Here is a 27,544-nt window from a genome sequence, read left to right on the forward strand (position 1 = left end):
CATCTGAAATCGGTCACATTGGGTTGTTTGAGGTACTTTTCAGAAGTCAGGTCTGGTTGCTGGGGTAGTGCCAGAAGGATTATTCCATTGCTGAGGATTTGACAATGATGAATTTTTAGAAGTTCCATTTTGGGAGTTGACTTGTGAGTTGTAGATGTTGATACTGTTCTCGAAGTGTTGTAGGGCTGCTCCATAGATTGCTTACTGTTTCACATACACACAAAGTAGTTTACAGGCGATTTTTGCTTTGACTAGAAGTATTTTAAAAATGCACATGAGCACTGGTTCAAACATACTGGTTCTGTTAAGTACAGTTGATTTTGCTGAAGACATTAGAATCAGACTTAAAAATGGAATCTATGCAGGGTTAACAGTATTAAGGTATTAGGTACATCTATCTTGGCACAGCAGTTCTTATACAGTGTCCAGTTCTCAGTCTAATTTGCAAAAATTGTGGTTCTTTTTGACACGTTAGGAATATAATAAACATGCTTAAACATTAGAAATACTTAAAAAAAATAATTTTATTATATACATCCATTCAATACAGATCTCTTGGCATTGCAGACAGGTTTCTTCCATTCTACCAGATTTTAATCTATTAAAGGGGGCAGGGAGTAGTGGGATTGGTTGTTGTGAAATGTCATCACATTTTAAACCACGAAAATGAGACAAGAAAAAGGTTTGGAATAGACTACTAGGAAGGACACATGCTTATAAGAACAAATATTGAATCAGACATGATTAAAAGTAACAGGAAAGTTTGTATTAAAACAATTACAATTAATAATATTTAGTACTTCAGAGACAAAAATGTATGATGCTGAACAAAAATGTGAACCTGGAAACAAATTAGTATAACGTATCAAAATTATACAATCTTGGATAGCCAACACCACAAAATGTTAAAGTAACAAAGAATTTATGGAATCTATCTCTGCCCACCATCAATCTAAGATAAAAAATATACCTTATCTTTTACCTTGCCCAGTCTTTAATTTCCAGTGGTTTCAATTTAAATATGGCTGGGATAGATGGGATAAAGAAGCGTACCTGCTCCTAATAAAGTGTAAGCTATATGCCAGTAAAATGTACCTATATTTCTAAACATTTGGAATGCTGATACAATATACTGCCACATTTCAGAAACTGTTTTTTGGGTTAGAATGGCAATTAAAGACCCTGGAAAGGCGGAATTGTGAAGTCTGATAGGTTTAGTAGACATTCAAGTATATGACTGATTGGGAAGATCGCAGAATGAAAAAAGATCTGTATCCAGCTTTAGTAACAAAATCAATACTCATTTTCATATTCTAAATATTATATTTATTTGCTTTGCTATTTTTATAATGAACAAACAGTAGGGAATTCATAAATTAATTGGGAGTAGGTATAATGGTAAAAAGATACCATATATAAGAGAACAGCTGCCCGTCTTCTTCACAGAAAGACTTTTTAAATGTCATTGAGAGAGTATGCAGGACTTGAACTAGATTTTCCAGCCATCTAAAATGTTTTACAGATATCTTGTTCAATTATGATGCACAGCATCACAATTCACCCTGCTACATAAAGTTGATCCTAATGATGCAGATCACCCTTGCTGCAATAGCATGTTTGAGATTATGAAATTAAACAAATCTGGTAATCTATACTTATTTCAGAGTTAAAAGTGGATTCAGGTTGTGCAGAATATACTAGTTTCGAATGTAAGCATGTGCTGTTTTTTCCTGTGGGAAAAAAAAACCTGTTAAAATAGGGTCAGAATACATTAACGATGGAATGTACTTAAAAAGAGCGTGCATGCTTGGAAATCGACTTAACAGTAACTATGGGCAAAATAGTGTTTCATATCACGCATAAAGATGATTAAATTATGTTATGGATATACATAAGGAGGACATACATTGTTTAGATAATGACGGGCACAGGTTGACTTCCCGTAAATCTTACGAACATGAGCCACTCCAACGCATCATCCTCATCTTGGCAGATCCTTTCTTCTCCTCCAATGTTACAGGTGTCACAGTCACTTCAATTCAATGTACAAGTTCTGCCCATACCAAATCACTCGCTGGAAGTCTTGATAACCTCAAAGGGCCAGAGAGCGCCTACAGTACTACTCTCTGAACCAGTACATTAAGATCAAAGAAAACAATAACCATCTGAGTCTTTTCATGTTGATTTCTGCCTATAATGAAGAGTAAGATCACCTCCACTCTTCCAAATTAAGTGCTTCACAGTTCGAAGGTCCATATTGGGATCCAATACCTGAGAAAAAGAGAAGAATTTAGTCTTTCTGTATACCTGTGTTACTAGGGGACTTTGCAGTTTAAACCCAGCACAAATGAAATGATAAAGTAGATCTATAAAGAACTACGAAAAAGATTTGAAAATCACAAATACATTACATTCTATTTCTACCAAGCATCTAACGTTTGAAAAGAAAGGAAAAAAGTTACTTACGAGTTACACCGGACACCCTGAGGATTACAACTTCTTGAAATGTATATATATTTTTTAAACTTTACAAGGATTATTGAATACCTCTGGCAGATTTGCTAAGAATTATTTATTTTAAACAGATGGCACAATTTAATGCTTCACAGCACAACATATTGAAGTCCCTCATACAGCACAATCTGACACCAACAGAACAATGCTGCAAAACAGGAAATGGACCAGGACACTCTGTCCAGATCAGCAAAGAAGGCTGGGACTGTGGTGTGAGGAAGAAACCTAAGAATCTCATGCAGAGGCAACCCCAGAAAGGCCACTGAGCTAAAAGGCCTTACTAATGGCAGAAACGCTACGCCAATGTCAACACCATACTATAACAAGCATTTGCAATGCAATATGTCTTGCATTTATTATATTTTGAGATATTGGCGTTGTAAATGACAATGCCTTTGATTTATATATTTTTTAAACCTACAAGTGGTGCATAAACACATACTTTGTACTCATAGTCGGGGATTACGAAAAGCAAGGCTGGCAAGTAATTGCGGTTCTTTTACTGCCAGCCTTGCTTGTAGCAAATGTGAGACCTTTTGCATTGCAAATGCTTGTTAGAAAGATGTGCATGTGTGATCAGAAAGATCCAATGGCTAGTGTGAGCAGTCCCATCATCCCCTGTTGAATGCTGTGGTGGGCGTAAGCAAAAGTGTTAATGACTGCTGACCACACCAATAAATAACAAGCATTTGCAATGCAATAGGGCTCACATTATTAAAGTTTGAGCTATTGGCATTGCTAAATAATGCAACACCAATCGCTCAAACTTTAATAATGCGACGGTTCGGTCTGAACTGTCAATGCAGGGCAATAGAAAGAAATAGAGTTTCTAGCGAGATTTAGAACAAACTATGCCATACTCTCACTAACACAGAAGTGAAAGATACAAATATAAGAATGGCCACAGGAATTATGTGAATACGCAGCTGCTGCGTTTTCCGCATATACAAAGTAATTTACCGCATTTGCCATATAAGCCACTATCTGCTGCATAATCTGCAAAAGTTACCAAATATGCAGCAACACGTTTTGTTGTGCAGTGGAAGTACCTTCGCAAAGGTTGATTGGTCACCTTTCTGTTTATTATTACTGCATCTGGATGGTATACTGGTGCTAATGAGGTGAAACCTGCATCCAAACAGTGTTAATCATTTTAAAAATGACAGTAATTAAATAATACTACCACAAAATGTGCTGCATAATTTGTCTTTTACTTAATTTGGACAGCACCGGCATCCATTATGGTCCTCAACGCCAAGGCCCTGGAGTTAGCCGGGCGTTGGTTAACAGCATCTCTCAAGGTATAGAACAGGAGACAACTGCCCCGCATTGGTAGCTGCATGAGGACTGCAGTCATTGGGGGTTCGCACTACTGCCCCCGTCTGTTACACGCGCGCATCCCACTGTTAAAGTTACAGGAGCCCGAGGCCTTCCACTAAGAATACTAGAGCAGTGCCCTCACCGCAGGCATCCTCTCCCTCCCCAAGTGGTGTGCTCTGTGGCACCCGGTGCCGCAAGGGACAGCACCTGGCACAAGTTCAACATATGCGCTGCGTGACAGAGGGCTTGCTCTGCACTGCAGCAGAGGCATGGCGCGTGGAAGTACCTTCGCAAAGGTTGATGCCAAAACGTTGCCTTGGGCACTCCCCAAGCTGGTAGGATATCGACCAGGTGAGATTGCGTCGATTGTCAAATTGGTAGGGTACGCGCCCTCAACATGGGCTGAACCATTCTGGTCAGTCGAACCCATGTCAGTCTCCTCCATCTGTGAGAGCCGGGAGAGGTACAAGCAGTCTGCGAACACTTGAGTCTTACTGCCATTGAAGCACAGTATGAGACCTATTCTCTCATCCAGGTGAAAATTCCAGAAGGTCGGTTTCGAACGGACTCACTCCCCGCAGCTCCTCGAAGGTCGAATATTTTTAAAGAAAGCGTCCTTCTTAGATTGTTTCCAAAATGTAACAAAAGGCTATTCCAGCAGCCACACTTGGAAAAGTGCCACAACTGGTAACCCATGGTACACAAGAACAAACATGTGAAACTCTCTTCACCCTACTTCATTCCACTACAGACGTAAGTTACATTACCATAGCGACACGATTAGTGCATTAGACTGCTCATCACGCATACCACCAAAACAATTGCCACATCCAACATTTTTTCCGAGCACACTCCTTGCTGTAGTATGCTACCCATTCAGCGAGCTCTCCAGTGCCTCATAGCGGGTAATAAGAGCTATATTAATGCAACTCCAACACAGAACACTAGGTCAGTGGTTTTTCATTTACTTACTTCCCCGTGAAATGGATCCAAAAAAGGAGAAGCCACAGCGAGACATGTGGCTTCAATTATCACGCCCGTGTCTGGGCACGATAATTGAAACCACGTGACGGCAGGTGCGTGTAACAGACCCCAATAAGCCATGGGCGGAGCAATGTGCCCGCCTTTGGCCTATTGCGTGCTCGGTTTGTGAAATACATGCACAAGCCAATCCCCTAACAAAAGAAAATGCACGCGCACAAGCTTGTGCCAATTCTAGGTACATTTTGAAACCCCCTACTAAAGGGCTCACGCTGCGCGAGCAGTGCTGCGCACTGCAAGCAGGCGCAAGCCCTAAAAAGGGCAGTAGCAAAGCACCTCCTATGTACATATATAGGTATTTTTTATTTATAAGATTTGTTTACATGGGGCAAGCACGACCTAACCAGTTCTGTATTCCTGACCTAAAAGTAATGAATGTCTGCTGTCAAACGTAATTCTATGGCAGGACCGGAGGCTTCGGATTATGCTTGGTCTCTCTTCGCTTTATTACACAAACTTGTACAGCAGCCATAGAGATTTTGAAAAATTTCGAAAAGGACCATATTAATACAAAAACTACAATACTACAACTCCCTACAACCAGGGAGGAACACGAATACATAGTCCTTATTCCGTTTCCATCGCGTTAGGTACATAGCGTCCTGTTTATCCTGTCACTTCCTCTTTCTTCGCTGCTCCCGCAGCCAGATAAGTTGTTTCCTTTCTTTGTTCTATATTTTGGGGTTAATGTGAGCGCTATGATTTCTTTTAAGATTGTACGTGCGAATTAATGTGAGCGTTCCATTGTGTTCCCATTTCAGAGTCCTAAGCCGGCCGCGGGAACGTTTTTTCCGCTCCTACGCGGCCGGCACTCCCCCTGCTGTTGCGGCGCCTTCTCGGGCCACTAGGGGGACTCGCTCGTCTCGTTGCTCTCCGCGCCGCGACAGTAACGGATCGGAGCCTTGTCCCCATTGCTGCCTCACCTTAGACGTCCATATTAACAGACTGTATTTCCCGCAATTCTCGATTGAATGCCCCGGTGGGTGTCCGTATAGCGGGTTTACCCGCGCTGAACGCGCGAAGTGGCGCTGGTGTTTCTTGTGCATATTGTGGGCCCTAATTGAACAGTACACTCGCGTTATACGCGCCAATAACCATTTTCAGCAATTACTTTGCATTCACTTTAAATAGTAACGCGCAGGGAGGCAGTTTAGCTCTGTCAGGGTTCTGAGGGCAGTAGCACGTTCTGGGTTGGTGCAAGCCCATTGTGATCGTTGGGGTCCTCGGCCTGCCCCCATTTGGTAGTTCTCCTACCTTTAGCCACCTGTCTGTGCGGTGCACTTATGTTTGTATTCAATTGTTACTTACCTTCTATTGCATTATGGATGGCTGCTCAGGTTATTACGAGGAGGAAGTCCAGGAGTATATGCCCTGGGATGAGGAATGTTTTGACGCCGTGGACTCTTCCATTTATCGGGTGGTCCATGAGGTTGTTGGTCCTATGGAGCAGCGCCTTTCTGACAGAATTGTGCAGGAATGCAATAGGTTGGCTGCGGCGCGGTCTGATCCTCCGGTGCCTTCCAGCGGGCAGCCTGCAGAGGGTCCTCCGCCGTCCAAAATACAGCACCCAGAAGGGGTGGACGTGGATGCTTTTGCGCGTCTAAAGACAGCGTTTTTGGCTAAAACGTCGTTGGCCGTCCAAGCGACTCCTCCAATGGACGCCCCTCAGGATACTCTGGATCCTCCTTCCCCCGGGTCAGGTCATGATGATACTCAAGGGGACACGGACGAGGAGGCGGGATCTTCTCGTCCGTGGCGGCCGTCTTCTAATCCTTCTACTTCTGTGCCGCTGGAGGAGGATGCGGACATGCTTAATCCTGACGAGATTATGCACCCCCGGTCTACGGCCAGGGCTTGTTTACGAGCAGAGTGTCCGAGGCCTTCCCTGCCCGACAAAATAGCTTCTACGCCGGAATTGGATCCAAAAACAGCCACATTTCTGGCTAAGTATGTGAAGGACCCTAGGAAGGGTATAGATAGATCCTGGAGGTCCTGTCAGGACAGGCTCCTCGACGCTATCGGACTGATGACGAAGATATTAGACATGGCGGAGGAGGCAAAGGTGTCAGGGTCCCCCATTTCCCCAGAAGTTCCCTCCAATTGGGCCCAGTGGGCTATTATATTTATGGGCAACGTTAATTGCGCCCTTTCAACCGAGCGTCGTCGCTCATTGTTTATTAAGCTTGATCCAAAGCTGGGAGACCTGGCCTCCTCGGAAGCTGGAGCGGTGGCACAGGGTGGCTTGTTCGGGGAGCGCTTCATTAAAGAATTAGGCAAGTTTGTTTCTACATTCACTTCGCTGGACAAGGCTCAATCCAGCATCAAGATAGTATTTAATCAGCGGGTTTTCGTCAGTGCCGGACGAGGCAGGGGCCGCTCGTCCAGCCGAGGTTTCCAACAAAATCCCTCAACGGGACAAGGCTCTGGTCGCGGACAGTATAAGTCGACCACGAATTACACAAACTTCTACCCGACGCGTGGACAGCGTTTCAGAGGCCGTGGAGCATTTAAGTCTAATTCCGGCAGAGCCAACTCCAGTGGTAAGTGTTATACCAGCAGTGCAAGTTCGCATCGGCGGTCGACTAGCGACTTTTCAAAATGCATGGGCAGCTATAACCTCAGATGCATGGGTTCTTCAGACCGTTCAGGGCTTCCATATAGAATTTTACAGAAACCCATGACAGGAGGCACGGCCTCGACCGCTGACATTTACTTTCTCAGATGCACAGTTGATCGACGAGGAGGTCTCCGAATTGCTCCGCAAAGGAGCCATTCGCCGATCAACTTTGCACCCTCGGGGCTTTCTCAGCAATATTTTTCTGATAGACAAAGCAGACGGGGGTCGCCGACTGGTTATCAACCTCAAAGAATTCAACGGTTGGTTGATGTACCGTCATTTCAAGATGGAGGGGGTCCATCTTCTTCGCGACGTCCTGTTGCCAGCAGACTGGATGGCACGCTTAGACTTGAAGGATGCTTACTTGGTGATTCCCATCCATCCCCCTAATCGACGGTTCCTTCAATTTTGTTGGAGAGATCTGGTTTACAAATTCACCGCTCTTCCATTCGGTCTTTCCTCGGCCCCTTTGTGCTTCACCAAGGTGCTCCATCCCGCGGTGGAATTCCTCCGAGCTCAGGGCATACGCATATACTTGGACGACCTCCTTATGGCACAATGTCCTTGGATACTATCGCGGCAGCTCAATCAAACTGTTTCTTTTACAGAGCCTAGGTTTTATCATCAACGAGGCAAAGTCGGTTCTAGCACCTTCACAATCAGTAACATTTCTCGGGTTCGTAGTGGACTCAGTCCACACGTCCTTAAGGCTTCCCTCGAGGAAGATGGCGAAAATCCGCCACGAATTGCGGCAAACGATTTTCAAGCCTTACACCTCTTTGCGGCACCTGGCTCGTGTGGTGGGTCTCCTTTCGTCCTCGATTCAGGCGATCTTTCCGGGGCCCCTGCATTATTGAGCCCTCCAGCGACTCAAGGCGTACCATTCGAGGAAGGGCCGGTCGTACGATCTCTCGGTTCCACTCTCGGCAGAGGCAAAAGAGGAGATTGCATGGTGGCTGTCCCATATGGAGGCGTGGAACGGACGCGCGATTTTCGACTCGGTTCCAGACCTTGTAAAAGAATCCGACGCCAGCAGGTCAGGCTGGGGCGCTCGTTGCTGGGATTTCTCCACTGGAGGGGTTTGGTCCTCGGACGAGCAAGCTCTTCATATCAACTGCTTAGAAGTTCTAGCAGGTTTGTTTGCGGTACGATGTTGGACCAAGGACAGGATTCAATCCTGCGTCCTTTTGAAGATGGACAACATCTCTGCCGTGCGGTATGTCAATCACTTGGGAGGCACCCGTTCCTGGGCATTGGCGAATTTAGCGAAAGACTTTTGGGGGTTTTGCCTGGACCACCATATCTCGGTCACGGCGGAATACCTTCCGGGCCACAGCAATCGGGTGGCGGACTGGCATTCCAGGCATCTTTACAACTCCAGCCTTTGGAAACTAGACCCTCAAATTTTTCAGTGGTTGAACACTCTTTGGGGCCCCTTGTCGGCGGACCGCTTTGCCTCTCGGCTGGACCATCAGGTCCCCCGGTTCTTCAGTTGGAGACCGGACCCACTGGCCCTAGCCACGGATGCCTTCCTTCAGGATTGCAGCGTGGAACGGGGCTATGCGTTTCCACCTTTTTCCATGATAACGAGGACGGCGGCGCCGATCTGCCGGCAGAAGGCAGAGGTAACCCTGGTGACACCTTGTTGGAGGTCTCAAGTTTGGTTTCCGGTTCTTCTGGAACTTTCCTGGGATTTTTCAATCCTACTCCCCCGGTGCCCTCACCTGCTTCTGAACCCGGACGGAGTTCCGCATCAGATAGTCACACAGGGGACGCTCCACCTTATGGTGCGGCGACTTTCCGGCACCAGTGGGGGCTGCCGGGCCTTTCGAGACACGCTGAGACCCTCTTGTTAAAGGCTTGGGCAGACAGTACCACAAAACGTTACCGATCCGCCTGGTCGAGATAGGTTCGTTGGTGCCTTCGAAGGAATCTGGATCCCATGGTCGCGGACGCCGTACCCATCTTGAATTTCTTGGCAAGGTTGGCGTCAGATGGGTTGGCGTATCGTTCGATCAATGCGATCAGGTCAGCAATTTCTGCGGGTCATGCTCCGCCAGACGGATCTCCGGTGGGAGAACATCCTTTAGTCTGCAGACTTTTGCGGGGTATGCGGTTGTCACTGCCACCGGAGCCTCAATATTCCGTTTTATGGGATGTCAATCTTATGTTGAATTTATTTATTTATTGGCAACTCAATAAGTTCCTTTCTTTGAAGGAGTTGTCTTCTAAGCTCGCTATGCTGCTGTGCTTGGTCTCCTGTTGGAGAGTTTCAGACGTCCGGGCTTTGGATATTTCGGCACAAACCTTTTCTCCGGAAGGGGTCGTTTTCACAATCGGCCGGCGAACTAAGTCTCATTCACGGTCGGTTTCCTATCCGGCTTTTAGAGATAACCCGAAACTGTGTGTGGTGGACTGTTTAAAGGCATATGAAGCCTTAACGCTAGAACTTCGGGCGAGCAACAACTGTTGATAGCTCTCAAAAAACCACACAAAGCGGTCTCTTCTCCTACCATAGCTAGGTGGGTATGTTGGGTCATGCAGGAAGCTGGTATTGATACGAAGCAGTTTGGCGCCCATTCAGCCAGGGGCGCCATGGCCTCTAAAGCTTTCGCGCTGGGAGCGCGTTTGGAAGATTTGATGCATGCTGCTGATTGGTCTTCCGACTCCACTTTTAAGAGGTTTTATTTTAAACCGGTGCTGGATGTGGCGCAGTTGGTAGTAAGTAAGCTTTGAACTAGCATAATCCGAAGCCTCGGGTCCTGCCATAGAATCAGAATTTGCCTAGCATCGTGACGGTAAGTTCCAATTCTATTAAGGACACGGAGACGAGGATTATCCCGCCGCGGCACAGTGGTGCGAACCCTCCCGTATGGCAGTAAGTAAACGATTTATCCTTTTACTGTGGTATTGATGACGTGATTGCCTACAGTTTGGCATGATCCTTGTAGATTGTTTGTTATTGTACTTTTACATTAGTCGTAGGAGATTTTTTCCTCGACTTACTTTCTTTTGCTTTTTCCTGGAAACAATGGCTCAAAACAGGGCTAGTAATGCAATGGCGTAACTCACGCGAAGAAAGAGGTAGTGACAGGATAAACAGGACGCTATGTACCTAACGCGATGGAAATGGAAGGACTATGTATTTGTGTTCCTCCCTGGTTGTAGGGAGTTGTAGTTTTTGTATTTTGGAAATTTTTCGAAATCTCTGGCTGCTGTACAAGTTTGTGTGTAATAAAGCGAAGAGAGACAAAGCATAATCCTCGCCTCCGGGTCCTTAATAGAATTGGAACTTACCGTCACAATGCTAGGCAAATTCCAATTCCACAGACAATACCCAAGCGATTCCCAACACACATATATAAGCAAAACTTATAATACTGCTATTCTTATATGTATAACGGCAACGTGTTGCACTGCTCTCAATATGCTAAATAAGTGAGGTAATGCTAATTAATTAACAAGATCTACAGGCACAGAGTTAAACTGCTACTAAAAACAGAAGCATAGAAGAGATCTAATAATAGGTGGTGTTATAGTTCCTAAGCACCATGCAGGGATCAGCGTTTTATTCCAGGGTGAACAGGCAATAACGATGGGGAGAAACGGGAAGAAGAGATATCAATGAAAGAGAATACATTGGGAACTGTTAAGGGAGGATAAAGTGGAGAGGGTATGAGGAAAAGCTACCCACTTAAGCAATTACAAGAATGCAGCACTTATCCCACTTGTTCCAAGGACAGGTGTTTGACGACTGCCTTATGTATAAGAACTCTGTATGCACACCTTAGGTTATGGAAGAAATCACCAAGCTAGTGTCATTCTGGCGACAGACAACGGTGTTGGGAGGAGGGTAAGGGGGGGGGGGGGGGAAATCAGGGGACGACTCTGCGCTGCCCGAGTTTGGAGACACTTTTTGGACATGTTGCTATGTTATGCCTGTGGAACATAGTTTCTACAATAGACGCACGCACGACCTTGTGCCGAATTCAGGCTTTATAGAATTTCATAAATTAAAGAGTCCCCACAGCGCCATAAAACAGGACAAACATCTGCACACTCGATACACACCGGAGACAACCCAGACCTTGGATCACTCCCTTATAGGGTTGGCAATGCTTCAGGCTAGTAATAAATATAGAAATTTTCGATTGTTAACACTGCATAATGTAACAGAAATAGATCACAGGATACATCATTAAAAACATCACTAGATAACCTATTTCACACTTTTAGACACAAGAAATAAGTTTTCCACTCAATGGTCCAGGTCACACCCGCTCATGTTTATGGTACCAAAATAACTCAATAGTGAGAGTGGTCGAGAAGCAACCGTTTCAGGGATGGTGAAAGCGTCTACTAATTTGCATGGTGTCATGCTCTACACTCACCGAGGTTGAGATGGACATACCCCTGGATCTGTCCCTATTGCCAGAATGACCTTGAAGCCAGTGCTTGGCACTCAAACTTCCCCACCTACCCCCGCAGGAGTTTGGCACAGTGTTCGCATCCCTGCTATCGCCATGGTGAGCCCAGCTCAAGCAGGGGCGACTCCTTGGCAGGGGAGGCCTGGAGAACAACAGTATTCCCCAGGCGGACCTTATCCGCGGACTTAAGGAAGAGAGACAGTGCGGAACTGGAACGCCTGAAGCTCCCAACACTGTCCGTGGGCTGGGCCCTTCTTGTCCAGTGACCGCCCCAGGTCTGATGTGCCCCGCACTGGCCGCACAACCCTCCCCGCATACCTGTATTTACCACCCGCGGCAGCCACTCTCCTCCTGCAAACAGAGCCGCAGAACCACAGCGGGGCTTGGCTGGGCGGAAGTGACGCAGCGGAGCTGGAGCATGCAGGCGGATTGAAAACAGCAGAGAGCTCAGCCCCAGCCGTGCTCTGTTGAGGCGAGAGCGGCGGTGGGGTAGGCTGCACAATGCGAAACATACACGCAGGGAGAGAGAAAGACGGGCGGCCTTCGCCAAACAATGGGCTCTAATGGAGAGTGCTTCGCATCCTGGGGTGCCTGACTGCAAAGAAAGACAAGTGGTCGCGATTGCCCTGGCACCTTAAAGTGAAAGCGCGCACAGAGCGCTGAATGTAATAAAAGCACATCGTGCCTCATGTAGGACAAACTCATTAAAGAACATAGTGCTTACGAGTAAGAACCGAAGTCAAGGGGCCAGTAGCCATGGGAGGATACAAATTGCGACATTGACGCCAATAAGGAGGGACTAAAAGCCTATGAAGGAATTAGACACCAGCATTTATGAAGGTCAGACACAAGCTAAAGAAAAATGTGGGCGGGGCTTCTCCTCCGTACAGTACATACACCAGATCACCAGAGCAGCGAATGCGCGCTAGCACAGGCTCAACCTAAAAACAAGCATTTGCAATGCAATAGGTCTCGCAGTTTCCCGAGTTTAAGCTAATGGCATTGTAAATGACAATGCCTTTTATTTATGTTTTTAAAACAAAAACAAAAATAAAAGGCATTGTTATTTGCAATGTCAATAGCTCAAACTCGCATAAATGCGAGACCTATTGCATTGCAAATGCTTGTTTTCATCATTATCCAGTGGCGGCTCCTTCGCTAAGGCTAAGGCGGAGGAGCATCTCCCACTGCTTCAGCTGCAAGATGAATGCAAAAAATTAAATGATAACGTTTGTTATTATCATTTTGGTTTTTGGCATTCAGCTTGCAGCTGAAGCCAGGGTGGCGGGGCTGGGCTTCCCATGCGTCACAGGGGTAGGAGTGGTGCCAGCACCTAAAGTGCACATGATGCTTTGGCCTGTTGTCTCAGGGCGGTCAAAGCGTAATGCGCACTCTGCATGTTGTCCACACAGGCTGTATTACAGCCTGGTTGGAGAACATGCACAGCCTGCCAGCCCTTATCGGAGCACCGAACCACGGTGCTCAGACCAGGTCAGGGAATTCTGGGAGGTTGTGTGCTTCCTGCCAGGAGGCCGGACAAAGAAGAGGCGGCTCTTTTACAAAGAGACGGTGCACCAAGGGAAAAGTCTTTTCAAGAATTCCAATTGTTGTTCTTTTATTTTCATTCAACTTTCAGAAAAATCAAACTCAGCCAACGCGTTTCGTTCTCTACGAACTTCGTCAGGGCATAGATTGTTTCTAAGGAACGACCTCCACAAATTTCAAAAATGGCCGACTTCCAAGTGATATGTTTGTTCATATAAAATTGTATACGACCTCTCCAAATATAGATGCGATCATAAATGCGTCACCGGCTAGTTCAAATATTAGTCGGACTCTTAGTTCAGTCTGTATGTATCATAGATAGAAATAGAACAACCTTGTTGTTGTATATTTAGGCCCAATGTACAGGCTCCATTTTTCTTTCGAAACTAAGAGTCCGACTAATATTTGAACTAGCCGGTAGAGAACGAAACGCGTTGGCTGAGTTTGATTTTTCTGAAAGTTGAATGAAAATAAAAGAACAACAATTGGAATTCTTGAAAAGACTTTTTTTTCCCTTGGTGCACCGTCTCTTTGTAAAAGAGTTTGTATATCTGGTTTTCCAGTAGAGCACAAGTACGGCATGCTCTGGATGTGTTTTTGCACCTATTAAGAAATTGTGTATTGATTTGGGATTTGGTGTGCTTAACATTGGTCAGCCGTACGTTTTTTTGTTTATACAAAGAAGAGGCGGCGTTCGTCGGTAAAGAGATAAGTGCTTTTTATTTTTTAATTATTGCCCCCCTCCCTCGTTTCACCTTCACCCAGCTCACCACCCCTAGTCAGTAGCAGCCGCTACTGTCATTATCATATGCACTCGAGAGAATTAATTCAAGCTATCGACCTTGTCAGTAGAGATGGACACACAAACATTGCAGCTGGTGTATTATCCATTCAACCCACTTTCTTTCTTCAGCTCTTTTTTGTTGCTCTTACCGACAATGAGATGTGTCATACACAGGCCCGAAAATGTCACAGACCATCGTGATGAAAATACAACTGAAAATACAAACTGTATGTGATTTTACCCTAATTGCATCAGAGAACGGCATCACGAGCACATTGAACAGAGAAGCTAAATAAAGAAACATGAAATCGAACATTCATGCCTAGAAAAAAAAATGCTTTCTGAAACCCACTCGTGAGTAAACATGGTGCATGGGGAACATTTCTAGACCATTCGTAAGTCGGGGGAGACAATTGACTTCGAAGTATTTGGGAAAGACTGGTGGGATAACAGCTGATGACTCCCTACAGGGAATAGTTTGCTGTAATAGGTACGATTACCTTTATATAGCTCTTACTGCCCACGACGAACTGCGTTATTGATTCTCGCACAGTATCGATTAGCATGTCGCATGACCCGCCTCTTTCTAACAGACCTTTTTCTACCATCTGCAGATATAACTGTTGCTTCTGGGAGTGCTCCATTCACAAAGGCGCTGTCCTAGCAGGAGTGTGGGCCCAGGACAAAGGACGCCCAAAGGCGGACAGTTAAGTGCCGTTTACCGTTAAGCACTGCAAAATGACTCTTCCTGGTCTAACCAAGTACGATAGGAGCATTGAGAATCGTGGGCCACACCGCTATACTTACTACACGGTTCCAGCAGTAGCGGGATGAATGCCGCGGAGGTGCCATGCGAGTGGTGAGCAACTGCTCTATTGCTGCACTTTGGGGTCACGGTGACTTGGTCCGGACTGGGCTCACTTACACTCGAGTCAGCTGCTGGTGGGCGTCGGGATCCATATCTTCAGTCCCCAGTGAGCTTTCAATGCAATCGTTCTTGCATTTGCTTGAGTTGGAGTAGGCAGTAGTTAGATGGGGACCGTCCATTAGTAGTTCTGTCAGAGGTGGACAGGGGAGCAGTGGGCTGCAGTAACGGGAACACAGTGACATACAAGGAGCGTAATAGGTGTTGCTTGTTTTTAATGAAAATGTTTTTACTTATGCGACAGACCGGACGGCACAGCAGGTTTCTCAGCTGAAAAAGCATCGTCATGAGCTGGAAGAAGCAGCGACCTCGGAGTGATGTTGGGGGCATGCACTGTTGTGGGAGGTGGTGTAGGGAACGGCATGGGGAGATTAAAAGACTAAGTGACAGGTCAAGCTGAAAAATGAAGTGGCCACAAAGGTTTCATGGCAGGAGCAGAGGCAGGGTAACCACTAGGAGTGCTGTTGAAGCGTTGGCCGCGCGCGAGCGGCCGGAGACGCAATATGTGGTGGGGGAGGGGGAGAAGTGGGAGTTGTGTGTGCGCGTGCGTCATCGTGATCGCGATCGCTCTGAAAGCGAAAGTGATCGCGATGACGCACGAGTTTTCAAAGTGCTGCTGGCGGCCGGCTACGTGCGTGCACGATCGCGTGAACGCAAGCGTTAGGCCAGCCAGCAGCACTTTGAAATTCCCACATACAAAATGTCTCTTCGAACCTTTGGCTCAGCGAGACCTAATGATGCGAGGGTGGCATATAAATTACTGATCACTCTTTAATTAGCCTATTGACAGCTCTCCTTTAGTGAAATATTTCTCCACAACAGTGTTCCAACATCTGCCCATTAAAGGTATTATTCTCTCATCTATAAGCATAAAGAAACAGAACCTGATGCATGCTAAAACACTTATACCGTTTGGAGAGTGTCCTTATTTCGTAAAGCAACAAATAGTTGGTGTGCTGAAGACCCTTTGTTCCATCAATGCAGTAACACCTTTGTGCCACACTAATTTAACACAATGGTTTTAAAAACAAAAAAAGATGTTTTACATGAAAATCAGAAATAAACTTTTCATTAATCCAAGACTAGTCAAAACGACAACTCTGTTTTTAGGTACAAGTAGCACAAAACATTATTAGTGAACAAAAGATGTTTTGATCATCCCTTTTATCTCATGGGAACAGTCCAGCACGAATTGCCAACCGGTCCTAGAAAGCTTGTTTCTGGTCCAGGGAAGGCATGGCTTGGCAGTTCGTGCTGGACTATTGCCATGAGGCACAGGGTCAGACTGATTTGCATATGGCCATGTCTGAACTGGGGTGGCAGAGTGGGCTAAAGAATGGTGATGGATCAAACCCAGATCTGTGGACTGGGTGTGAGTGTTTGATTGGTTCTGATGCTCCGTCCATCACCACCCCTTTTTGTACCTTACTGCCAACCCTTTAAGCAAATTAGTGAAATGGGGTCAAAGTTATTAGCACATAATGAGTACGTTACTTACCCTGTAAGCATCTGTTCATGGCATGTAGTGCTGTTGATTCACACACTTTGCATACTCCTGCCATCTAGTGTAGGATCCGGATGAGTGCAAGTTGTTTTTCTTTGAAGAATTCTTTCGATTCACAAGTTCCTGTGACTTCTCTTGGTGATAACGCGCAGGGGCATCGACTTGTTAGATTGTTTGTCAGCAGGCGGGTGACAATGGAGTGTAAAGTAAGTGTAGTAAGGAGATGTCTATGTATAGCAAAAAAAGAAGGTAAAGGTAACTGCAATGGCCACAGGTGTCTGGGGAGGAAGGTAAGTGCATGTGAATCTTCACCACTACATGACACGAACAAAAGCTTACAGGGTAACCTAATCCGTTTGAAGCATGTGGAGCTGTAGATACACATGCTTTGCATAGACTGTAAAGCAGTGCTCCTCAAAGCAGTGGCTAACATGTGGGAGTAGCTGTTATTTGAAAAAGTGTTTGTAGCGCTTCCTGTCCTACATTAGCTTGTTGGCGTGCTAGAATATCCAACAATAATGCTCTGTGTAGGTGTGTGGTGCAGACCATGTAGCTGCTTTGCATAGGTCAGCTAGTGGGATGTTACCCAGGAAAGCCATGGAAGCCCCTATTTTTCAAGTAGAGTGTGGTCTAGGGGGTGTAGGTAACTATGTTTTGGCTTTAACGTAACATGTTTGAATGCACTTAACTATCCATCTGGCTATGCCAAATGTGGATATAGGCTTTCATTTGTATTGGTTTTTTTTTAAAAGTTTTAGTTATACCAATGTAGTACGTGATGGCTCCTTTGATGTCTAATGTATGGAAAGCCCTTTCAGCAACTGAGTCTGGTTGTGGATAGAAAACTGGCAGCTCAATAGATTGGTTGAGAGGAAAGTGGAAGAAGACCTTGAGAGGAATTTTGGGCTGGGGCGGAGGGCCACCCTGTCCCTGTGAAGTTGGAAGAAGGGTTGTTCTAAAGTTAATGCCTGGAGCTTACGAACACGTCGTAGTGATGTAATAGCAATTAGAAATGCCACCATCCAAGAGAGAAATTGGAGGGGGTAGTTATGTAGGGGTTCAAATGGAGAACCTATGAGTCTTGTGAGAGCAACGTTCGGATTCCAGGAGGGTGTAGGTGGAACCTGAGGTGCAATCACTCTTAAGACCCTCCATGAAGGGTTTAATAACTGGTACTTTGAATAAAGAGAGGTGTTGTCTATTTTGCAGATAGGCAGCTACTGCTGCAAGATGTAATCTAGTGGATGTGAATGCAAGCCCAGAGAACTGTAAATGTATTCGGTAAACAATTATGTTTTATACTGTGCCTTTAAATGGATTAATTAGTTTAGTGTGACAGTAACAAACATCTTTTCCATTTAGCTTCGTAGCATGCCCTAGGTAGGTCTACGAGCTTCTTTGAGAATAGTCATTGTAGGAAAGTAGGATCTGCTTTGATGGTAAAACCCACTTTTTGCTTGGTGTCAGTATGTTTTTGACTAGTCTGACAGGGCTCCTGCTAACCAGGACCCCTGTGTTTTTGCCCTAATCTGACCCTGGTAAGTACTTTTTTACATCCAAAATTGGCTACTGGTGTACCCTTGTAAGTCCATAGTATATGGTACTAAGGTACCCAGGGCATAAGTACACTAGGGGTCTCCCATGGGCTGCAGCATGTATTGTGCCACCCATGGGAGTCCACTTAAACTGTGACTAAAGGCCTGCCATTGCTGCATGTGTGAGTTGGTGCTTGCACCTCTCACGACCGATAACGTTTCTTTATATCTGAGGTCACTACATTCAAAACTTATAAGCCACCCCTATGGCAGGCTCTTCAGTCCTGAGGGCAGGGTGCTTGGTTACCAGTGTGAGGGTGCCCCTGCATGAGCAGGACACCCCTACATACCAGTGAGTAGATTCTTGTAAGCGTGGTCAGCTATTTTAATACATATAGTGGACAGTCATTACATAAGGCTTAATTATACATTGGCTGCACTGAACCCGGTCATGTTTGGTATCAAAGATGTTGGGATCCTACCCCAACACAGATTCCAGTGTTCGAAGTATGATCCATGCACTGGGAGGGCTCTCTTGGGGTATCCCCATACTACCAGTAACAGCTTTTCAGGGTCTGACAGCAAGCTAGAGCTACTCCCGACCACAGACGCAATTCTGCCCTCCTCCTGCTAAGCAATGCTTGAGCAGGGGAAGGTAGAACAGTAGGTTTCCTGTCACAGGGAGGTGTGACCACCTCCCAGACAGGACTTGGTGTATTTGGCTGGGGTGGGGGGTGCTTGTCTGCGCCACCAGACTGCTTTGAAGCATTCTCCGGTTTGAGACAATTCAGGGAGCTCTTGCTTCCCGTTCTGGCACAAAACTGGAAAAAGGACATGGTGTATCTTCCCCTATGTCCACCCTTCCTCTGTGAGAGACCAGAGTCGTTCAAGCCCTTTCCCTCGGGCACTTAAGGGCTAACCTGTGGGTGGCACTTCAGATTCGTCGTGGGACAAGACTCAAGCCTGAAACCATGTCACTCTTCTACCATCTGGACACTTGGACTTCGCTTGGAACCGAGACTGAACCAAGGAAGACTCCTGCAGCTCCTGGTCTTCCTATTCTGCAAGTCTTCGTCTGTGCTTCTTGCAGGATCTTCAACAGACCGGTGGGCATCAAGGACACCCACAGTAATCTCCCTTCGAGTGAAGGACTCACTCTCCTGCATCTGCAGGCACAGCAAAGCAGTTGACCGTCCGTCTGCTCGCAACATCCCATAGACTTCGAAAGGCTCAGCAATACAGGTGGTGGTTCTGCACCTTCCTCGAGGCCTGACCTGTCCTCTCTGCACTTTTGAGGCCAGTATCCCTCGTCAAACGCTGGGACCGAACCCCTGTGCACTGCGTCAACTTGCCGTTTTCAAGGATTGTTGGCTCTGCACTTTTGGCTACAAGAAGCTCCAGTCTCCAGCATCTCTTCCTGCTAAGTACAGCGTCCTCAACACATCCTCCGCACCGTGGTCTTCCTCCTTGGTAAGCTGCTGGAAGTCCTCTTGCGACTCTTGTGCCTTCGGACTGTGTGTCCTCCTAAGGGTCTTCTCCTACTTCAGCTGGCTTCCCTGCTTACTTCGGGCCCGCTCTGACTCTCCTGCTTGTGGTGAGCACCTTGAACCTTGCTGGTCCCAATGTTGCTCCTTCTTTGTTCTCCACGCCAGTTGTATCTACCGAGGCTTGTTGGGGCTCCTGTTGGACACCGAGCCCTTGGTCACCGAAATCCAATGTGGGACAGCTCGTGCACAGCTCCTGGTCTTCCTCAGTGCCACCTGGCTCACACAGCTGCAGCAACAAGGGTGTCTTTAAATAATATAAACTGTCCGATGTCAGTCGGCATTACTCTTCAATGCCTCCTGGTCACTCACAAGTGGCATAGACTCTGTCCCCTCTGCTTGCAGGTTCTTCACTTCAAGAATCCATCCTTGGATTCCACTGAACTTCACCTTCTTCTCCAGAGGCACTTTTCTCCAAGTCTTCCAATGTCATCTACGGAGGTTTCCGGCATCTCCTCCCCCAATGCATCTGGCTTCCCTGGTGTAGGTAACCTGTCTTCAGGGCATCCACGGGTGGGGTGGCTCTCCAACCTCCCGTCCTCCAAGGGAATTCTTCGGGTCTCTGGGAAGAGTGCTTATGCAAAACTGCTACCACAACTTCTCCATTGACTTCCATTGGGCATGCAGCTGTGTTACCACTCTGCACACAGCCTCCGTGGGTTTCCAGGGTACTTACCTTGGGTGGTTCCTTGTGTCCCCGGCTCCTCTGGTCCAGGTCCCGTCCTCTTAGTATATGGTTTGGTCTCCCCCCTGGAGACCACTGTATTTTGTGCTACTTACCTTATTGCAAATGAAGTATTATTGTTTATTCCTGTTGATGTCGCCGGGTAGTAGATATAGCAAAGTATTAATTATTGTACTGTAATAAATGAAAGTATTTTTATATAAATACTGTGTGGTGCTTTTTCTTTAACCCCTTCTGTGCCCATGACGAGCTGGACTCGTCATGGAGCACAGTCGCGCTGTGCCCATGACGAGTCCAGCTCGTCATGGCACCCACCCACGGGGGATGCGCTGGCGCTCCCCCCGCGAGTGGTCGATCTTTTTTTTTTTACTGGGAAGGCAGGGGAAGACCTTCCCCTGCCTCCCCACGCCCCCCGCGTCATCAATGACGTCAGCGCGCGAGCTGCGCTGACGTCATTGGAGGTTTCCCCTTTGCTCTCTGAGGCACAGGAAGCCATTTGCTTCCTGCGCGTCAGAGAGTAAAGGTGAGTTTTGGGGCTGGGGAGGGTTTTTTTTTGCATCGGTGGGTTTGGGTTAGGGTGGGGGCACTTTGGTATGTCCAGGCATGCCACGAGGCTCGGCTTCGTTGGTGTGTGCCTGTTGTTGCTTCCCTGTGAAATGGATCCAAATTTGAAAAACGCTCGTCTTTCTAGTTGCTTCCCTGTGAAATGGATCCAAAAATGCCCTTTTTAATTTTTCAAATCCAAAGTGCAGCAGCATGTAGAGAAATAGAATTTCTTATATGAGAATTAAATACCTAACTAATAGCAAGACAGAGGGGTTGCAAAGTGGCCAGATTGTTTTTTTTTACATCCAAATACACCAGCATCACTTTACAGAGTTTGCCAGTGAAGTGCTACTTTCATTTTCTCGTCTTTCTTTGAAGAGCATTGTTGTTTCCAGGTTGGGAGAGTATCATTCCTGGAGATACTGCAATACCTGGTTGATGGGTGGATTGGAAACCACAATGTGTACCATGGCTCTGTGTTTATGGATGTGGTCTTTTTATACCATACTGCTTACGTTTTGTAAGGATGTAAGCAATGGACAGTGAAACGGTTCCCTTCAGGGCCCTATAGTCATGTCCATAACTTTTCAGGTGAAACCACTCGCTGATTTCTGAATAGTTAGTGAGAGATCGTTTAGGTAACCATGTTGTTTCTGCTTACATTTCACATGCTTTGCATTCCCTATGAGTGGTTGCTTTTTTTTCTCCTTTTTTTTAGGCAGCATATTACTCTTATCAAGTGCATAATTTGAATTGAAGCACATCCAAGTGTTTATAGCAGGCACAATTAGGTTATAGCTGAAGGCAGTGCGAGTTTCTCTCAGTGGGCAAGTATGGTGAAAACACAATGTGTACCATGGCTCTGTGTTTATGGATGTGGTCTTTTTATACCATACTGCTTACGTTTTGTAAGGATGTAAGCAATGGACAGTGAAACGGTTCCCTTCAGGGCCCTATAGTCATGTCCATAACTTTTCAGGTGAAACCACTCGCTGATTTCTGAATAGTTAGAAAGAGATCGTTTAGGTAACCATGTTGTTTCTGCTTACATTTCACATGCTTTGCATTCCCTATGAGTGGTAGCTTTTTTTTCTCCTTTTTTTTAGGCAGCATATTACTCTTATCAAGTGCATAATTTGAATTGAAGCACATCCAAGTGTTTATAGCGGGCACAATTAGGTTATAGCTGAAGGCAGTGCGAGTTTCTCTCAGTGGGCAAGTATGGTGTTCAGTGGGGATGTGGCACTATGGCCAGAGCTGTGGAATTTGGAACTGGGGAACCGGGTTCCGCATTCATGACCAGTCCACCACACCACTGTACTGAGGGAGCACATTCCCATGCTAGACCGTAGAAGGCCCCACTAGACCTTAGAAGGCTTGATGTCTTAGCACAAGCAGGTGTACCCTAGTGGTGTCAATTGTGGGTTAACCTTGAAGGCCTGTCCACCACAATCCATACTGAAGTTCATCTCCAGTCTTGCGGGCAGGCCTACGAAGCAGCACACCCTAGAGCAACAGTGATCCAGTCGCTGTGACTGTCACTGAGGTCACATGAACCTTGAGCAGGTTAGGGCGATGCGAACAGTGTGACCTCACTGGGTACCTATTTCGGGTGGGCGTTTGCATTGTGCCGAGGAGATTACCAGGTAATTATTCACGCAGCTCTCTGATGGATGTCACATGAGGTAAAATACTGCAATAAATGGCAGACACTCTGAAAACAAGAGCAAACATTATGTTACATGAGGCAATGGTGGTAATTGTGCATGTATCAAAAGCAAACAAAATACAAGAGGTAGCAAACAATACGTTACAAGAGGAAAAGTGACATGTGTGCAAGTTACAAAAGAGTACAAAGTACAAGTAGAGGTATAAAAGTGCAATAAATGGCAGACACTCAAAACACAGGAACACACTGGGAAGGCACTTCTACGGGCATGGAGAACAGAATTTCCTATAATGTAAAGCCTTCCTTCAGACAATAGAGAGGGTGTGAATTAAGTTTGGAAGTGTCTTTGCAGGAGGAGAACTTTGAGGTCAGTTTTGAAGGACTGGGAAGAGGGAGGGGGTGGTCCGGAGCTGAGGCTGAGTTCCAGATTCTCGCCGCGTTGCTTGTAAAGGATTGGGCCATCGATCTTTCCTTCTTGAAAGTGGGAGGTTCAAGTAATCAAATTTTGCGCAGTACGTGATGGTGTAGAACATTATATGCATATGTTACAAAGATTTTTTCTCCTTTTTATTCTAGTCTAAAGCTTTTGATTCCTGATTCCAGTTTCGACAGTGGTTGTTCTGCAGTTTTGTGTAGTTGCGTTGTTTTGGTAAGAATTTTTTTTTGTTGTATTTACTCCAAATGAGTAATATTGTAATGTCTGAATGAATTTTTTTGTAAGTGAGGTCATAATGGCGGCATATTTAGTTAGTGGTTTGAGCATGAAATTCTTTGCAATGTGTTTTGCATAGTCATGTGTAATTGCTTTTCGCTTTCTTTTTTAGTGGGATATTGTTGATCCATACTGTGTCTGTACAGAGTAGGTGGTGGTGAGTAGTTTAGCTGCCTCTGGCAAGTGAGTGGTATTGTTTTGGAGTATATATGAGTTTTTGATAAAGGTGCTTTTTGTTTATTACTTATTTTACAAAGTGTTTGTTGTTGTTGACTTGTTTGACAAGTTACCTTTATTAGTAAGCAATATGGCTAGCCGTAGAATGACTGCTCAACAGGTGGTTGGTATGCTTCTTGAATCTTCCTCTGAGCATGATTATGAGACTGACAGTGCGTCTGAGGGAGAGGAGGGAGGGGTAGATTCTGGCAGTGAGTTTTCTCTCAACATGGAATCATCAGATGATGAAGGTACTCTCAGTGCAGATGAAGGTACTCTTGGTGTGGATGAAGCAACTCTCAGTGCGGATGAAGTGCCTGTCTTAGAGGAGGAAACTGCTGTGCCGATGGTGCAAGAGGCATCTGGATTGCAGTCTGAGGCTGCTAGGCTTCCTACTGGAAGTGCTGGACTTTGGGTTGATCCAAACATGGTGCAGCCGGTGTTGCCTGCCTTTAGCGGTGATGCAGGGTGTACAGTGGATTGTGAACACTTTTTGCCTATACAGTTTTTTCAGTTGTTTATGGATGATGTATTTTTGGGTGAGATTGTTGAGCAGACGAATTTGTATGCTGAACAGTTTTTGAGGGACAACAGCGACAAACTTAGGCCCCAGTCTAGAGCTACCCGGTGGACTCCCACATATCTGGAAGAGATTAAGTTTTTGGGTTTGACTTTATTGATGGGTGTGGTAAGGAAGCCAACCTTGGCTTCATATTGGTCTACTAGCCCCTTGTTGGCAACTGCCATATTTTCTGCAGTTATGACTCGTAATCTGTATTTACTTTTGCTACGTATGCTGCATTTTGTTGATAATTCTATGGCGTTGCCACGAGATCACCCTGACTGTGACCGTCTTTTTAATATTCGGCCCGTTCTTGATCACTTTGTAGATGGATTTTCTGAGATCTATACTCCAGGGAAAGAAATATCTATTGACGAGTCTTTGGTCTTGTTCAAGGGCCGTTTGGTTTTTAGTCAGTACATCCCTAGCAAGAGGGCACGCTATGGAATTAAGCTGTATATGTTGTCTGAGAGTAGGACAGGATATGTTTTTAATTTTCGTGTGTACACTGGTAGAGATTCTACTATTGACCCCCCAGGTTGTCCGTCCACTTTTGGAGTGTCAGAGAAAATTGTGTGGGATCTTGCTAGAAGACTGTTTAACAGAGGCCACCATTTGTACCTTGATAACTTCTATACTGCTGTGCAATTATTTAAGGAATTGTATAAAATGGACACTTTTGCATGTGGCACAATCCGCTCTAACCGTAAAAGTTATCCGAAAGAGCTTGTTTGCAAAAAACTTCAGAGGGGGCAGTGCAGTTCCTTGCGTAGTGATGAACTACTAGCTGTAAAATTTGTGGACAGGAGGGATGTGTACATGCTGACTACCATCCATGATGAGAGTACTTAACCTGTGGCTGTTTGGGTTCAGGTTGCTGAAGTGCGCAAACCTGTGTGCATTCTAGACTACAATAAGCACATGGGTGGTGTTGACAGAGTAGATCAGAGGTTGGAACCTTACTCTGCTATTCGGAAGGCTTATGTTTGGTATAAGAAGTTGGCCATCCATTTCTTCGAATTAGCAAATTTCAATGCTTTTATTGTGTTCAAGGAGTGTTCTCCTGCGTCAAACTTGACATTTCTTCAGTTTCAGCACTCTGTGATAGCTAGCTTTGTTGTTGTGGAACATGCAAGTGTTCCTGGATTTGGAGTGGTGGAGGATGTGGTTCGATTGAAAGATTGCCACTTTCCTGATTTCATCCCTCCCACACCGGCAAAAGATTTTCCCACTAGGAAATGCAGAGTTTGTTGGCGAAGAGGTACGCGGAAGGAGATTCGTATGTACTCTCCAGACTGTCCTTCTAAACCTGGGCTGTGTGTCCCTGCTTGTTTTAGAGCGTACCACACGCAAAATAATTTTTGGGAGCATTCAGGAGTGGTAAAGTGAACTGCCTGGTCTGTATTCTTTGAAAAATTTGATTCTGGTTCAAGGTTGGCGTTAGTGCAATGTATTTAGTTTCTGATTTTGTGTTTGTAGATTTGTATCGATTTGCGATTTGTTTGTGTTTTTATTTTTGTCTAAAAAAAATCCTAAATGTGTTGGCGGTGTGTGTGGACTGGCACTTGGTTGGCGGTGTACGTGGAATGGTGCTTGGCTGGCGGTGTGTGAGTAGTGACTTGCTGCTGGTCACTACACACACTGCTAGCTGAGTGCCACTCCACGCAATCCATCAGCTTGTGTAGTTGCTGTGTCAGGAATGTGGGCGTGTGAAAGTGATGGGCCCTTGAATGGCGCTGTGTGCTGGTGTGAGTTTTGTTATGTGATGGGCCCGCGGCTGGCGGTGTGAATGGTTTTGTATGTCTCACACGTATGAAAGGTGTATGAATGGCCTGTAAAGAGGTTGGTGCCTTGTCGTGGCTTTACAGCTCACGAGCTGTGAGTCAATGGTTCAGTTTCTCGCCCTTTCAATTATTAACAGTGCATTTAATTTTTGTGAAATCACTTGCTAATACAATTGTATATACTGAACCATCACTCACCCTCGTGCCAAATCCAACCAGTATGTGTGTGCGTTTGAGGAATAGATGGCTGTGCAGTAATATTTGCCTTTCTGAAGCAGGGTGTACCATGTCCCTTTTGTGAATTTTGTAATGTGTTTTTGTGCCTGGTGGTGCGAATGGTCTTGTGTGTATCACGTATGAAAGGTGTGTGAATGGCCTGTAAAGCGGTTGGTGCCTTGCCGTGGCTTTACAGCTCACGAGCTTGCAGTCATTGGTTCAGTTTTTTCTCCATTTAATTATTGACAGTGCATTTCATTTTTGTGAAATCTCTTGTTAATAAAATTTAATATACTGAACCATCACTCGCCCTCGTGCCAAATCCAACCAGTATGTGTGTGCATTTGAGGAATAGATGGCTGTGCAGGAATCTTTGTCTTTTTAGTTTCTCTGCCAAGGTGTATGTTCCATGTGAGAATAACCCACCAACTGTAGATATTGTCGTAAACCCACGGGAGTTCATGGTGATGGCTCTCTTGTGAATTCCAAAAAGTTATTTTATCCACAATGTCCTGCAAACCTCAAAATGTCTCACATTTTCCTTGCAATATTGTGCCGAAATTCTCACGCTGTAGAAACAATGTCAAAACGATCTGGTTTTGCAAGGGGGTCAACTGTCTTTTTGGCCTGTGCTCGGCGGCCATCTAGGGAAACCTACCAAACCCATACATTTCTGAAAACTAGACACCCGGGGGCTTCCAGGGAGGTATGGCTTGCGTGGATCCCCCAACGTTTCCTTACCCAGAATCCCCTGCAAACCTCAATTTTAGTTGAAAAAAATCCCTTTTTTCACACATTTTTGTGTGGTTATGTTGTGGCATCACCGGGCTCACTCAAATTTCCCACCTTCCAGCGTTCCCCTGGGTCTCCCGGTAAAAATGGTGCCTCACTTGTGTGGGAGGCCCAAGTTCCCGCGACAGGCAAGGGCCCAAAACGTAGTGATGCGACATCAACATTGCCTATCCAAAAAAATGTTTGGGCCCTTGCCTGTCGCGGGTACTTGGGCCTCCCACACAAGTGAGGCACCATTTTTACCGGGAGACCCAGGGGAACGCTGGGAGGTGGGAAATTTGAGTGAGCCTGGTGATGCCACAACTTTCCCACACAAAAATGTGTAAAAAAAAGGGATTTTTTCAGCTAAAATTGAGGTTTACAGGGGATTCTGGGTAAGGAAACGTTGGGAGATCCACGCAAGCCATACCTCCCTGGAAGCCCCTGGGTGTCTAGTTTTCAGAAATGTATGGGTTTGGTAGGTTTCCCTAGATGGCTGCCGAACACCAGGCCAAAAACCCAGGTGACCCCCCTTGCAAAACCAGGTGGTTTTGAGATAGGCAATTTTGATGTCACCTCACAACGTTTTGGGCCCTTGCCTGTCGCGGGTACTTGGGCCTCCCACAC

General features: G+C 45.8%; 1 protein-coding gene across 3 annotated transcripts in view; it reads right to left on the reverse strand.

Moving 5' to 3' along the window:
- Positions 1 to 506: 506 nt before the first annotated feature.
- Positions 507 to 27,544, reverse strand: part of LOC146789710 (WD repeat-containing protein 48-like) — a 391,919-nt gene continuing 364,881 nt past the window's right edge. For all 3 annotated transcript variants that reach the window (XR_014970143.1, XM_085632045.1, XM_085632046.1), the window contains one exon: positions 507 to 2,271. Coding sequence is in view for 2 of the 3 variants with exons in the window: in XM_085632045.1 (XP_085488171.1) it covers positions 2,176 to 2,271 (96 nt within the window). In the remaining variant the exon portion in view is untranslated. The remainder of the gene's footprint in view (positions 2,272 to 27,544) is intronic.

Source organism: Triturus cristatus, chromosome 10 (genome assembly GCF_964204655.1).
Source record: "Triturus cristatus chromosome 10, aTriCri1.1, whole genome shotgun sequence".
Taxonomy (NCBI): domain Eukaryota; kingdom Metazoa; phylum Chordata; class Amphibia; order Caudata; family Salamandridae; genus Triturus; species Triturus cristatus.